The sequence below is a fragment of the Onychostoma macrolepis genome, chromosome 22, assembly GCF_012432095.1.
Source record: "Onychostoma macrolepis isolate SWU-2019 chromosome 22, ASM1243209v1, whole genome shotgun sequence".
Lineage (NCBI taxonomy): Eukaryota > Metazoa > Chordata > Actinopteri > Cypriniformes > Cyprinidae > Onychostoma > Onychostoma macrolepis.
In genome coordinates, this window is record NC_081176.1 from 10,972,216 (window position 1) to 10,986,397 (window position 14,182).

The 14,182-nt window shown below is 36.6% G+C and overlaps 1 protein-coding gene across 1 annotated transcript; it reads left to right on the forward strand.

Annotated features, from left to right (window-relative positions):
• The first annotated feature begins 10,923 nt into the window (after positions 1-10,923).
• zmp:0000000652 (Immunoglobulin domain-containing protein) lies at positions 10,924-14,068 on the forward strand. Its single transcript, XM_058760689.1, has 4 exons — positions 10,924-11,018; positions 11,406-11,717; positions 11,940-12,047; positions 12,885-14,068. Exons 1-4 carry the CDS (start codon positions 10,970-10,972, stop codon positions 13,100-13,102), a joined length of 687 nt encoding a protein of 228 aa, XP_058616672.1. The 5' UTR covers positions 10,924-10,969; the 3' UTR covers positions 13,103-14,068.
• Positions 14,069-14,182: the final 114 nt, after the last annotated feature.

The window sequence follows — 14,182 nt, forward strand, 5'->3', positions numbered from 1 at the left end:
TAATGTATGAGTTTTTTTATTGAGGTAATGAGAAAATATAAAAAAGGTAGTAGACTACGTGGTGTGAAAAAAAGTTTTATTTTGTTGTTGTGTTCCAGAACCCCGCTTGTGGTGATTGGCTTGGCGACTCAGTCCACAAAATTGATGAATGATGTGTGAATGAATTATGTAATAAGAATGATCAAGTGTTTTCTCATGAACATTTATGAAGATGGTTGTTTTCATAAAAGTTTGTTTTATAGGTCTCTTAAAGGAGCCACCTGTTGGTTTTTAATTCCTCTTTTTTAGATCCAATTATTTTAAAGGTATTTGTTTGGATTAATTAAAATGCTCAATTCAAGGTATTTACAATAAGTTTTTGTGTTGCAGGACTAGCACAACTATTGTTACTAATATATATATATATATATATATATATATATATATATATATACATATACAGGTGCTGGTCATATAATTAGAATATCATCAAAAAGTTGATTTATTTCACTAATTCCATTCAAAAAGTAAAACTTGTATATTATATTCATTCATTACACACAGACTGATATTTCAAATGTTTATTTCTTTTAATTTTGATGATTATAACTGACTACTAAGGAAAATCCCAAATTCAGTATATCAGAAAATTATAATGTAGTGAAGACAATATTGAACCTTTTCACAATATGAATAAGTGCTCCTAGATTTAGTTGGCAAAAATGGATTTTTCTTATTTCGTCGCGCTGGGGCTTTTTTTATATTTGTTGTTTGCCTGCAATTTCCTTTCTATTTACCCTGTGAGTTCCCTCAACTTTTTATAACAACTGTGTACATTCATCCAAAGGCGGATTCTGTCTCTGCCTCTAGTAGGCTACTATTTTTGATGTAGTACAGAGATTGCAGTCGATCTCACCAGATGCACCTAACTTTGTTCTTGGCGATTTTAACCATGTTTCTCTCAAACAGACACTTAAAACTTTTTAGCAATATGTCTCCTGTCCAACCAGACGGGGTAAGACTTTAGATCTCTGTTATGGGTCAGTGAAGGATGCTTATAAATCTCTCCCGCTTCCTTCATTGGGCTCTGCTGACCATAATTGCATTCATTTACTGCCCATATAAAAGACTGTTTTAAAGAGAGAGAAAGCAAAGATCAAGGACATAAGAATATGGTCTGAAGAATCTGTGTCCTGTTTGCAGGAATTTTACAGTTGTACTGATTGGGACATTTTTAAACAGTCCTGTGGTAATGATTTGGATTCACTGGTGGATGTAACATGTTCATATATTGCTTTTTGCAGAGACATGATAATTCCCAGTAAGCGTGTTAAAATATATTCTAATAACAAACCCTGGGTTACTAAATCTGTGAAGTCCTGCTTACAAAGGAAAACACTTGCCTTTAAACAGGGAGCAGCCTCTGATTTGTATTTGGCTACAAAAGAGCTGAAGATTGAAATTTTGAAAGCCAAACAAGATTATAAAGTAAAACTGGAAGACAATATGGCTGCAAATAATTCTGGTTCAGCCTGGGCGAGTATGAAAAGTATAGCAGGCCTTAATAATTCAAACAGCAGCACTTATGTTATGTTGGATGGTTTTAATTCTGACTTTGAATTTGCAAATGTAGTAAATAGTTTTTATTGTCGTTTTGATCATTTTGATTTTAGCAAAGAAATTCAGGAATTGAGTCTTAACCTTATGGATACTCAGCATTTCAACATTGATCTTCAGGATGTTGAAAAGGCTTTTAATTCAGTAAAGGTGAACAAAAGCCCTGGACCTGATGATATTTGTGGTCGGTTACTTAAATCATGTGCAAAAGACCTAAGTCTTGTATTTCATGATATTTATAATAAGTCACTACAGACACAACATGTACCCAATCTCTGGAAAGATGCAGTGGTTGTCCCAGTTCCAAAATGTAGTCAGCCAAAAATTATTAATGATTTTAGGCCGGTCGCTCTGACCTCAGTTTTAATGAAGATTTTTGAGAAATTGGTCAGGTCTGAGATCTTGAGGCAGACTGAATATGTTCTGGATCCCATGCAATTTGCATATAGGCCTCATAGAGGAGTGGAAGATGCTACAGTCACATTGCTTAACTTGCTTTTTAGACATTTGGATGGGAATGGGACACATGCTAGACTTTTATTCATAGATTTTTCTTCGGCTTTTAACACAATTAAACCCCACAATTTAACCAGAAGGCTTTTAGAACAGTTTGAGTTAAGTAATAACCTGGTAGGTTGGATTCTTGACTTTCTAACAAATAGGACACAGAGAGTGAGGGTAAATGGTACTTTATCTGACCGAAAAAGCTCTTCTACTGGGTCACCTCAAGGGTGTGTCTTGTCACCTTTATTATTTATTCTTTACACAAATATGTGTCAGAGCAGCTATGACAATAGAACCATCATAAAATATGCAGATGATTCGGTTATTGTTAGTCTGCTTCAGGAGGATGAGATCAGCCACGGCCCAGTTGTTGATGACTTTGTTCACTGGTGTGAGAAATCCTACCTTCAGCTTAATATATCAAAGACTAAAGATATGCTCATTGATTTTAGAAGGAAGACTCGCATGAACAAAGCTACTTTAATCAAAGGCCAGACTATTGATTACTTGCAATCTTATAAATACCATGGTACTATTATTGATGATAAATTGAATTTCGAAGCTAATTGTGCAGCTGTGTGTAAAAAAAGGTCACCAGTGCTTGTATTGCTTGAGGAAATTATCACAATTTAATATTGACCGAACGTTAATAATCATGTTTTATCATGCTTTTATTGAATCAGTTTTGTCCTTTTCTTTGGTCGTATGGTTTGGGTAAAAACATCTTTAAAAGCAAGAAATTCTCTAAACCAGATAGTTAAATGGTCGAGTCGATTGGTGGGTGAGTCACAGTTGGATCCAACTTCGTTGTATACCAGACCCGGTCTAGGGTAAGGCCGCAACATAAACTAGAATCGACAATCAAAGATCCTTTATACATTTATTTACAGAACCACAAGTGAAAGCTCAACTTCAGGGGTGAGCAAAGGCCAAAACAACAAACAAACACCAAGGTAGCTCCTAACAGAAAAATACTAAATTCCCTAACAATAAAAAAAAAAACTAAATAAAAATACAATACATTACCCTAACTTCCTATCTAATGAAAAACAGGAGAAAACAATATTTACAAAAGAAAATGGCACTCACCCCCTACAACTTCCAAGTGTGGAAAAGCGTATTTACAATACTTTACAAAATATACAAAAAGGGAATGAGACTGACAACAACTTATCAACTCAAAACCAAAATTCACACTGCACACAACAAGCTGATCAACAAGCAAGCTAACAGTAACAACACACTGTAGCAACACACCAGACAGTTGCAACGAATGGCTACTTCTATTTTAAATGATGACTCCCACCCTTTGCATAGTGAGTTTCAGCTTCTTCCTTCTGGACGGAGGTTTTTAATTCCAAGGTGTAAAACAAAGAGACATAAAAACAGCTTTGTTCCCGCTGTTTTAACTGTGTTAAATAAGCTGTAGGATGGGGGAGTCTTGGAGTATTTATATTATTTATCATGTATTGTATTTTGTTATTTGTTGTGTTATGGTCTTAAATGTGTTTTGAATTTGTGTTATGGATGGTTGTCATTGTCACTTTACTGCAAGACAAATTTACCTGCGGGTATGAATAAAGTAACCTAACCTAATATTGAAGACACCTGGTGCCACACTCTAATCAGCTAATTAACTCAAAACACCTGCAAAAGCCTTTAAATGGTCTCTCAGTCTAGTTCTGTAGGCTACACAATCATGGGGAAGACTGCTGACTTGACAGTTGTCCAAAAGATGGCCATTGACACGTTGCACAAGGAGGGCAAGACACAAAAGGTCATTGCAAAAGAGGCTGGCTGTTCACAGAGCTCTGTGTCCAAGCACATTAATAGAGAGGCGAAGGGAAGGAAAAGATGTGGTAGAAAAAAGTGTACAAGCAATAGGGATAACCACACCCTGGAGAGGATTGTGAAACAAAAGCCATTCAAAAATGTGGGGGAGATTCACAAAGAGTGGACTGCAGCTGGAGTCAGTGCTTCAAGAACCACTACGCACAGACGTATGTAAGACATGGGTTTCAGCTGCCGCATTCCTTGTGTCAAGCCACTCTTGAACAACAGACAGCGTCAGAAGCGTCTCGCCTGGGCTAAAGACAAAAAGGACTGGACTGCTGCTGAGTGGTCCAAAGTTATGTTCTCTGATGCAAGTAAATTTAGCATTTCCTTTGGAAATCAGGGTCCCAGAGTCTGGAGGAAGAGAGGAGAGGCACACAGTCCACGTTGCTTGAGGTCCAGTGTAAAGTTTCCACAGTCAGTGATGGTTTGGGGTGCCATGTCATCTGCTGGTGTTGGTCCACTGTGTTTTCTGAGGTCCAAGGTCAACGCAGCCGTATACCAAGAAGTTTTAGAGCACTTCATGCTTCCTGCTGCTGACCAACTTTATGGAGATGCAGATTTCATTTAGGCACCTGCACACAGTGCCAAAAAGCAACCAGTATCTGGTTTAAGGACCATGGTATCCCTGTTCTTAATTGGCCAGCAAACTCGCCTGACCTTAACCCCATAGAAAATCTATGGGGTATTGTGAAGAGGAAGATGCGATATGCCAGACCCAACAATGCAGAAGAGCTGAAGGCCACTATCAGAGCAACCTGGGCTCTCATAACACCTGAGCAGTGCCACAGACTGATCGACTCCATGCCACGCCGCATTGCTGCAGTAATTCAGGCAAAAGGAGCCCCAACTAAGTATTGAGTGCTGTACATGCTCATACTTTTCATGTTCATACTTTTCAGTTGGCCAAGATTTCTAAAAATCCTTTCTTTGTATTGGTCTTAAGTAATATTCTAATTTTCTGAGATACTGAATTTGGGATTTTCCTTAGTTGTCAGTTATAATCATCAAAATTAAAAGAAATAAACATTTGAAATACATCAGTCTGTGTGTAATGAATGAATATAATATACAAGTTTCACTTTTTGCATGGAATTAGTGAAATCAACTTTTTGATAATATTCTAATTATATGACCAACACCTCTATCTATATATATAAACATACCTACCCGTGCTCTTTTTGTATACAGTGTATTATTGTGATTGCCATCTTTTCTTTAGCTGTCTTCTGCCCTGATTCCATGGCAGCTGCAGGGTCTCCTCCATGGGTGACTGGCACTGGTGAGGTGGTGGGTTCTTCTGTGGTTCTGGTGATTTGTATTTTCTCTTGACTGCTGTGCTTTATTGGGGTTTGCATTTCAATTAATGGTTGTACACTTTCACACTTCTAGTCCTGCCCGGTTGGTGCCCGTGTGGTTTGTTGTTAATGTTTCATTTTTCTTTTTTTTCTTTTTTTTTGGAATGAGGTCGGTATTAGTGTTTTGGATATTCATTCTTTTGTTAAGATTGGTATCTGTGAATTGTAATAAAACTGCTTGTACAAGCGCTAAAGCTTTCACCACAGTTTGTGGCCAGTTATTATCCCTCCCTGATTTGCTGGGTTACATAATGTTTATGTGTTATTGCAGTCCTCACTGTACAATGACTGTTCAGTTCTTAAAGATGGATGGATGGATGGATAGATATGCCTTCAAAGGAGATACCATATGCAGTTCAAGAGTACATTATGTACATATGTATATGCATCTATCACATTTATATTCATATGGCATTGAATGCCAGTTTAATGGGTAGGCCTATTGACACAGACACACACGGTTTCTGTGACTTGTGGGGACTTTCCATAGTCTTCTATTGTTTTTATACTGACCAAATGCCACTTTCTATCCCCTAACGGTTACCCAAAGTGTTGGCCAAAACGAAATGGGGAGCAGACTATACTGTTCTTTTGCGACTTTATGGAGTTAAGTACTGTTACACTCCCATAGTCCCGTTTGGACTATGGGAGTGTAATTTATGATTCTGCCAGGAAATACTTGATACAGTGCATCATTAAGGATTATACCTTGCTTTGGGATCATTCAGAACTTCACTAATGCAGAGTTTGTACATTGAAGCCAGTGAACCTTCACTTCAAAACAGACAGTTGAAGCTATCACTCCAGTATGTTGTCAAACTAAAAGCAAATAAAAATAACCCAGCTTATTCTGCTGTCTTTAACCCCCAATATATTAATTTGTATGAGCGCAAACCAGACCTTTTGGTGTTCATGTTAAACCACATTTAGAGAATTTAAATATGAACTTGGCCATTTTAAATCAAACACACTTCACGTTTTTACATCCTTTGAAATTAAAGAAGCCTATTATCAATATGGATTTAGGTCATCAGAAGGAAGGAGTGACTTCTAATGTATACAGTATTTGGACGTAAGAAGTCAATTTCCTTTACATTCACCTATATTTACAGATGGTTTGAAGGTGGAAAATGGTGTAACTGCAGCAATGGTGACTGGGCAGCAATATTATGGAATCCGTATTTCAAAAGAGCATTTTTCACAGCTGAAGCACATGCTTTGCTATTAGCTTTGGAATATATTGAAAATGCACAACAAAAGGGTTCTATAATTTGTACAGACTCTAAATCATGCCTTTAAGTAATGGACTCTTTAAAAACTGATCATCCTTTGATAGATTGTATTGTAACCAAAGTGGACCATCTACAGAATCAATTCTATAGTATTATTTTTTGCTGGGTTCCAGGTCATATTGGGCTTTCAGGAAATGAGCAAGCTGATGCAGCTGCAAAGGAGTGTGGTACAATCTAAAAAAAGATGGTTCTTTAAAGGTTCTTTACATGCAGTAATGGTTTTATTTAGAACCATGGCATTCTGAAGAACCCTTTTATGCTGAAATGGTTCTTTGTATTAGAGTTTAGTGTTCTTTGTTCCCGCCCCTTTTTTTTTCAAAATCTGTAACTGTCAAAGCACCTCATTACTGATTTTCTGGAGTTCAGTGATACAACTACACAGACTGTCAACACACTCTCAACAGGTAAATGATTTCATTCTTAAATTTAAATACAAATTTAATTTGTAAAAATTTGAAACATTTTTTTTTCCGGTCTAAAATGACTGAACAACACCAGACGGTTAAAGAGTTATTTAGTATAATTTTGCCAGAAAAAGTTTTAGTTTTTAGTTTTTAGTTTTTAATGTAAAAAAATATTGTGTAATATAACTTGTTTGTTTGTTTGCTGGTTTTCATTGTTTTACTTGTTTTTGCAAATAGCCTATGATGCTGACATGGCATTATATAAAAATATACTACTACTACTATCCCCTAACCCAATCCTAAACCCCTTAGAAACATGTTTGCATTGTTACACTTTCAGATAAACATAATTTAGTTTTTTTTTTTTTTCTCATGGGGACCACAGGCTGGTCCCCACAATGTCAAAAATTCCAGGTTTTACTATTACTGGTTCCCACAATGTACCATAAACAAGAATACACACACAGAGAGAGAGAGAGAGTTTGGCTTTTATTTGTGCAAGTAGCCTAACGTGATACTATCTGGACCCATCGTTTTTTACTAAATTCTGCAGGAGTGGGCCAGATTTAAGGATGCCTGCATTAGCTGTTCATACTATTTTATAGCACTTGCAATTCAGTTCTGTATAATAATTTTTTATGGAAAAATGTAGTTGTTTAATTGTATAGGCCTACACATAATTATTCACATTTATCCATGTGTGAACATTCAGTAGCAAAACTGATGACACACAGGTCAGAATCTCAGGATGATAAGAACAAGCGCACAGGTGATTATGTGTTTTGGAAAATGAATCATGGTAGTGGGAGACAAAGAGGAAAAAACGAAGGGGATGAGGTCAAAGGTCATTTGTTCCTGATGAAATGCAAAGCACTATAGTTGACCATGTTCTTCTGCATGGACTGACCATGAGGGAAGTTGGCCTACAGGCTCATCTACAAGGTTTCAGTACTACTGACACATACAATATAATTACAGTACATAGCAGCAGTACTTCAGATGAGAAAACTTTCATTATTCTATGTACAGTACATATTGTAGCACATGTTGTACACCCTCAAACTCATTACTGTTGAATTGATTTGTAGCCAAGTAGTCCTTAAATTTACTCTATTTTTGCAGAACTGAGAGTTGTCTGTCTAGGGGAGGCAGAGAAGTCTTTTTTCCGAAGACTAAGAAACTGCGATAACAAATAAGGATACTACCAATACTGTAATGCAACTGAGGATGCTGAATGAATTTATTTATTTATTTACAGTAACTGACCGTATATTCCAGTGTGTGTTTACTGTATATTCAGTTGTTTGGTCTTTGAACTTTTCTCTTCTAGTGCTTTTCATCTACTATAAAATCTCTTTACAGAAGTGTAATGAAAGTAAACTTTTCTTAAAGTTTATTTCTGAATTTTATTGTATCTGCACCCCTCTATTTATGCCGTATACTGTAACAGTCATTGACTAGCAAAATGATTCCTGTTTCCCAAAATGATGTTTTTGTAACCGTGTTTTGAATTGATCTCACTAGTGTTCTCTAGACAGGAACGTAGTCTGAGTATTTGACAGGTTTGTGTATCATCTGAGGCCAAAGTTTGAGTCTGACAAAAGAGAACATGTTTTTGACTAAACTATTTGATTTTGACCTGGAAGTTTGAAGTTTGCACAAGTTGGTGTGTAATTTTGAGATTGTGTTTATAGTTGTGAGAAAATGGTGAATTGTTTCATGAATTGTGTGTTAGCAATCGAGAAAAACTGTAACTGTACTATACAAAAATGGGTAGTGCTGTGAAGTATATGTAAAGGAATACCATTGTGATGTTACAGTACTGTGTACAGTTTGAAAGTACAGTATGTGAAAAAGAACCTAACCAATGACATCTTGTGGTGGCATTTTCTACAGAATGGTTGGACGACCTCCTCAAGGTGGAAGGGAACAGCTCTTCACTCAACAACATGAGCTTGCCATCATTGAAATATGCAAGAAAATAATGCAAACTGACTTTGTGAGTTGCAACAACGTATAATTGCAAATAGAAATGTATTCAAAAATATCAACAGGGTCAGCATTTCTACACTAAGTCGCATCCTACAGAAACATAACTTCAGAATGAAGCAGCTGTACAGGGTCACAACAGTGTCAGGGTCAAGGATCTGCGCCATGATTATGTGCAGGTATGTGTCACTTTACTTTACAGACTATATATTGTGATGTGGGAATGAGGGTTTATGCTGCCACCTGCCTTGCCTGTAGCTTGTAGTTTTTGTTTATACTGACCCAACCCAGCCCCTACTTGTGTGAAAATATAGACATAGTTACTGTATGTGTTTTCAGTAACACTATTCAATATTTTCTGTTACAGACAGTTCTGGATTTTGATGCCATGAGTTCATCTATGTGGATGAGGCAGGCTTCAATCTGGCCAAAACCAGGCATCGGGGCCATAACGTAGTTGGACAAAGGGCTGTTGTAAATGTCCCTGGGCAGCGTGGGGGAAATATCACCTTGTGTGCTGCAATTAGTGTCCAAGGAGTCCTGCATCACCACTCTAGGTCCCTACAATACAGGACAGATCATTGCATTTCTAGATGCACTACATGCAGTTGTGCAGGACAGACCACAGCAGCTCAGGTTGTTGTCATCTGGGATAATGTTAGTTTCCACCGGGCTGCTCTGGTCCGAGATTGGTTCAACAACCATAACCATTTCACACTTTTATACCTGCCCCCTTACAGCCTCTTTCTAAATGCAATCGAGGAATTCTTTTCTGCGTGGCGGTGGAAAGTATATGATCGGCAACCACACGCCCGCTTGACTCTTCTGCAAGCAATGGAAGAGGCACGCGGAGACATTGAGGTGGGATCAATCCAAGGGTGGATTCGGCACACAAGGCGATATTTCCCCCGATGCCTAGCCCGCGAGGACATCGCCTGTGATGTTGACGAGGTCTTGTGGCCAGATCCGAATAGAAGGTGGGATCCATAAGCCCCCAGCCCCCCACCACACACACAAAACAAATATGTCCCCCATACCAATTTATCCAGTAATTGTTTTGTTTTTTTACTTTTGTCTTGTTGCTAAATTTGATGATTTGTGATTATATTTTTCTTTATTTCTGTAAGAATGTTTGTTTGATTACTGCATAAATTCTACTTTTGAGTTTTACAGAAGAATGAGTCTGAGAAAATGAAAATAAAAATAGAAACACAAAGACTGCAGTGTTTTATGTAAAGCCCATCAGTGTGTTGCTGGTGATATGAAAGAGTAATTCAACTGGTGCTTGTGTGTATGGTTTTGTTGCAAGAATTTCATTTTTAGAAAGGAGTGTTAAGTTTTGATTGCAGTGTTTCATTTTGGCATAGATGTGAGTTGTTAATCTCCAAGTGCTATGTCTGATTGGCTTGTGTGTAGAGTTTTGACATAATGAGCCAAATTCTGCAAAAAGTGTGTAAGTAATAGGCAAAAACTGTATTACAGGCTTGTGGGTGCTTTTTTTAAATTTATTTAATTTTTTAGTAACCACCAGGTGGCACTGTTTTCGACACTCTCAAAGCTTTGAATCTTTTCTCGGTAGAGTCAGGAGTCAGCGCTTCACGAGGCTTCATTCGCCCATCCTTAAATTCAAGTTCCTGTAATTAAAAAGCACATATTATACAGACACTTTATATGTTTTTGATGATTTGTTAAACGCATTTAATATAGCCTATTACACTTTCATAATTTATTATTATTAATAATTATTTATTTTATTTATTTATTGCAATGAGTCTTACAATTATATTATCTTTTGCAGTTGTATATAATATTCCACCTCCACCATTTATTTTAAGTGGTAAGAACCTATTTAGGCCATAATGTCAACAACTCAACCAGCAGTGGGAACGCCTACTAGCGACCCTCGGTAGAAGTGATGTTTTTTTTTTTTTTTTTTTTTTACTATTCTTCCTTTCTCAGACATTTACTAGTGGTTGACAAACGGCCAAGGAATATGGTTCACGCTTTTATTTTGTTTTTTGTGAGTTTGTGGCGTCTTGTTGGTAAGTTGTAGGCTATTTTTGATTTTTAGAATAAACGCATTGCAGCTACAATTCGCATAAACCGTTTATATATCATTAAAAAAAGTGGAAGGTATTCTAAAACAAAGTTCGTTATTTTGTTTTAAATCAATCTGATCCACACATGATTGTTTATTGTTTCACTTCTATTTTCATGAAAGTGAGTGCTGGAGAAAAATGACATGGGACTGAATTCCAGAACTTGTATTCTTATTAGTCTCTAATAAGATCGCACTGCAATTCATTCATATAGGAACATGTCTGCATAATACACACCACTATATAACTGATAGTTTGGTCATTAACACACTTTTTTTTTTTTTTGGTCTTTTACTAAATATGTTTCCGTTTCTCTCTCTATCTCTCTAGATGTGACAGATCAAATGAAATCAGTATCAGTGATGGAGGGAGATTCGTTCACTCTTCACACTGATGTAAATGAACTACAGAAATATCTGCTAATACAGTGGATGTTTGGAAGCACTCGAATAGCTGAAATTAATAGACTCACGCAAACCAACTCAACATATGATGCTGATGGGAGATTCAGAGGCAGATTAAAGCTGGATCAGACCGGATCTCTGATCATCACCAACACCAGAACCACAGACTCTGGACTTTATAAACTAGCAATTATCAGCAGTGAGACCAGCTACATGAGTTTCAATGTTATGGTCAATGGTGAGTAGACAATAACAGTGTAATTTAGCACGTCTATTATTTGTTTGAGTTATTTCTTTATCATCATATTATTTTAAAATGTTTATTTTCTGTTCTTTTCAATATTTATTAAATGCACATTTTATTGTATTAATGGCTTCAGTATAATATGGATCTGTTATAAACAAAGATCAGAGCTGTGTGTGTGATGAGAGTAATGTCACAGTAACATTTCACCACCAGAAAGATCATCAAGCTCAAATTTTTTGACATCCAGCTGTGCAGTGAATAACGTAACCATCAACCAGAGTGAGGATGTAAACATTACTGAACTCTCTCAGCCAAGTTCAGGTATGTCACTCGTAATATAGGTGAGAACTCTGTTAAATGTGTTCGGTCAGTGTCATATTAGTTTATGTAAAGATTTAAAAGATTTAACTCTGTAATCCAGTTTTAGTTCATATATAGTGGCCTGACTGAAGTTAGAACGGAAACCACAATCATGCATTTGTGACCAAACATAGGTGTTGCTTCATGTTACTGTTGATGGGTATTAAACGATCAACCACATAAGGCAATTAAAATGGTAACATTTTCATTTAAATTACATCTATGCATTGGCAGATATATTTATCTAAAGCCAATTACAATGCATCCAAGATGTACATTTTATCAGCTCATGCATTCATAGAGAAAGAATGACCTGCAGTTTGTGCACGAGGGTGAAATGCATTTGCTTTTTTTTTTTGCTTTTCACTGGAACAAAGAACAGACCGCAGATGAGCAACAGAACAATGAAGCAGGTGCCTGAGGGCCGTGTGGGGGCGTGGTGCCAAATGTTGCTCAAAAAACAAACAAACAAAAACATTAGTGCTCAAAGTAAAAAAAGATCTTGGAGAAAGAATCACATAATCACACGGGTTTCTGGGAGAGCAGATGTGTGGGGGCAGTCTGCTCTCCCAGTCTAGAATTGCTTACAGTGAACAATTCTAGCTAATGTCATTTGGCTAAGCAAATAAAATGTGTATGCAAATACAAACACACAGTAAAGCTTATGGATGTTCTTCCTTCTTAGTGAATGCCTGAGTTCCTAATAATACCAACCCATAAAACCAGCACCTATGAGTCTGTTTGAAAGAGAGTTAAATGCATTATTCTAACATAGTGTTTTTCTTTCTTTTTTTTCAGACCACGTCCACTGTTGTGGTTTTACTGAAACTGTGATACGTTTGGTTGTTTCTGCTCTGGTAAGCGTGGCTGCTGTTGCTTTTCTGGTTTATGACTTCACATCTACAAGAAGTGAGCTGAACAGGATGCTAGAGACTAGACATCACCATCCAACCCGTAGAGTAAAATTAGACCAACATCAGTTGAGCAGAAGAATCAGTTCCAGATATGTTTGCTGAAGGTCGCTTGTGTAATCCCCAAAAGATACAGATTCATTTTCATTCATTAGCCATTTATTTTATCATATCTGCACAGAATGGCATTTAAACTGATCTGGTTCACCCAAAAATGAAAATTCCACCACTGGATTCTCTGCAGTCCAATCAGCTGATAAAAACATCACAATGATACATGTGTAATCCAGTACAGTCCATCGATTAACATGTTGTGAAGGTGAATGCTGTGTTTGCAAGAAACAAGATGTTTTGACATAAAACTATTTCTAGTCCTCTATGCATAATGTTATTTTCTCCAGTGAAATGTCATCTTGTCTGAATCAGGAGAGAAATATGCACAGATCAAGCACTGTTTACAAGTCAAAACAGTTCGAAACAGTTCTGAGGAAATATTAAGAAAATGTTCATTTTCAGTGAGATATTCGTATAAATACATGGCAGTAAACATAATTAACCTAAACAAAATAAATAACAATTAGCTACATAAATGATGGATCTCATAAGCTTTTGTTTCTGTTGTACCCTTGAAATGACCCTCATAAAGGAAATTGGTGTGTAATTTTGGTGATTTTTTTTATTTTATTTTTTTTAAATAAAGATTTTGTGAATTGTTTGTTTAATTTTTAATGTTTTATTGAACTTCAAATTGGACTCCTTGTCTGTCTATGGCATTTAATTGTAATTTCCCCAACACCTCTTTAGAGAAGCTCTTATTAAAGATGTCTGCTATGGAAGTTAAAGCCCTTTCAGGACAATGATTATATACTTCCAAAGTAGGAAGTAATGTAATCGAGACTAAGCCAAATTCCATATCTCAAGCACCAACTTCTCATCCCACATCAAAAAGAGCAAAAACGTTCAAGCTAAATATACAAAACAAGAGAAAAAGACCATTTGATTGTCCAACAATGGAGCAGATTACATCCTGCTGCAAATAACAAAATAGATTAACCACTTTTTTTTTTTTTTGTTACGTACTCAATATAGTCTAGGGATGGAGGAACATGTAACAGAATAAAATGGTGTGATGTGTGGAGGCAGCAAGGTCCAGTTCCCAACCCCAGTGCTTTCAAAAATCAACTC

Bases quoted from the DNA above. Each gene is read 5' to 3' on its own strand.
- zmp:0000000652 (XM_058760689.1), top strand. From the start codon at position 10,970: ATGGTTCACGCTTTTATTTTGTTTTTTGTGAGTTTGTGGCGTCTTGTT. The intron at 11,019-11,405 runs GTAAGTTGTAGG...CTATCTCTCTAG, and splicing joins GAGTTTGTGGCGTCTTGTTG to ATGTGACAGATCAAATGAAA. The intron at 11,718-11,939 runs GTGAGTAGACAA...TTTCACCACCAG, and splicing joins TTTCAATGTTATGGTCAATG to AAAGATCATCAAGCTCAAAT.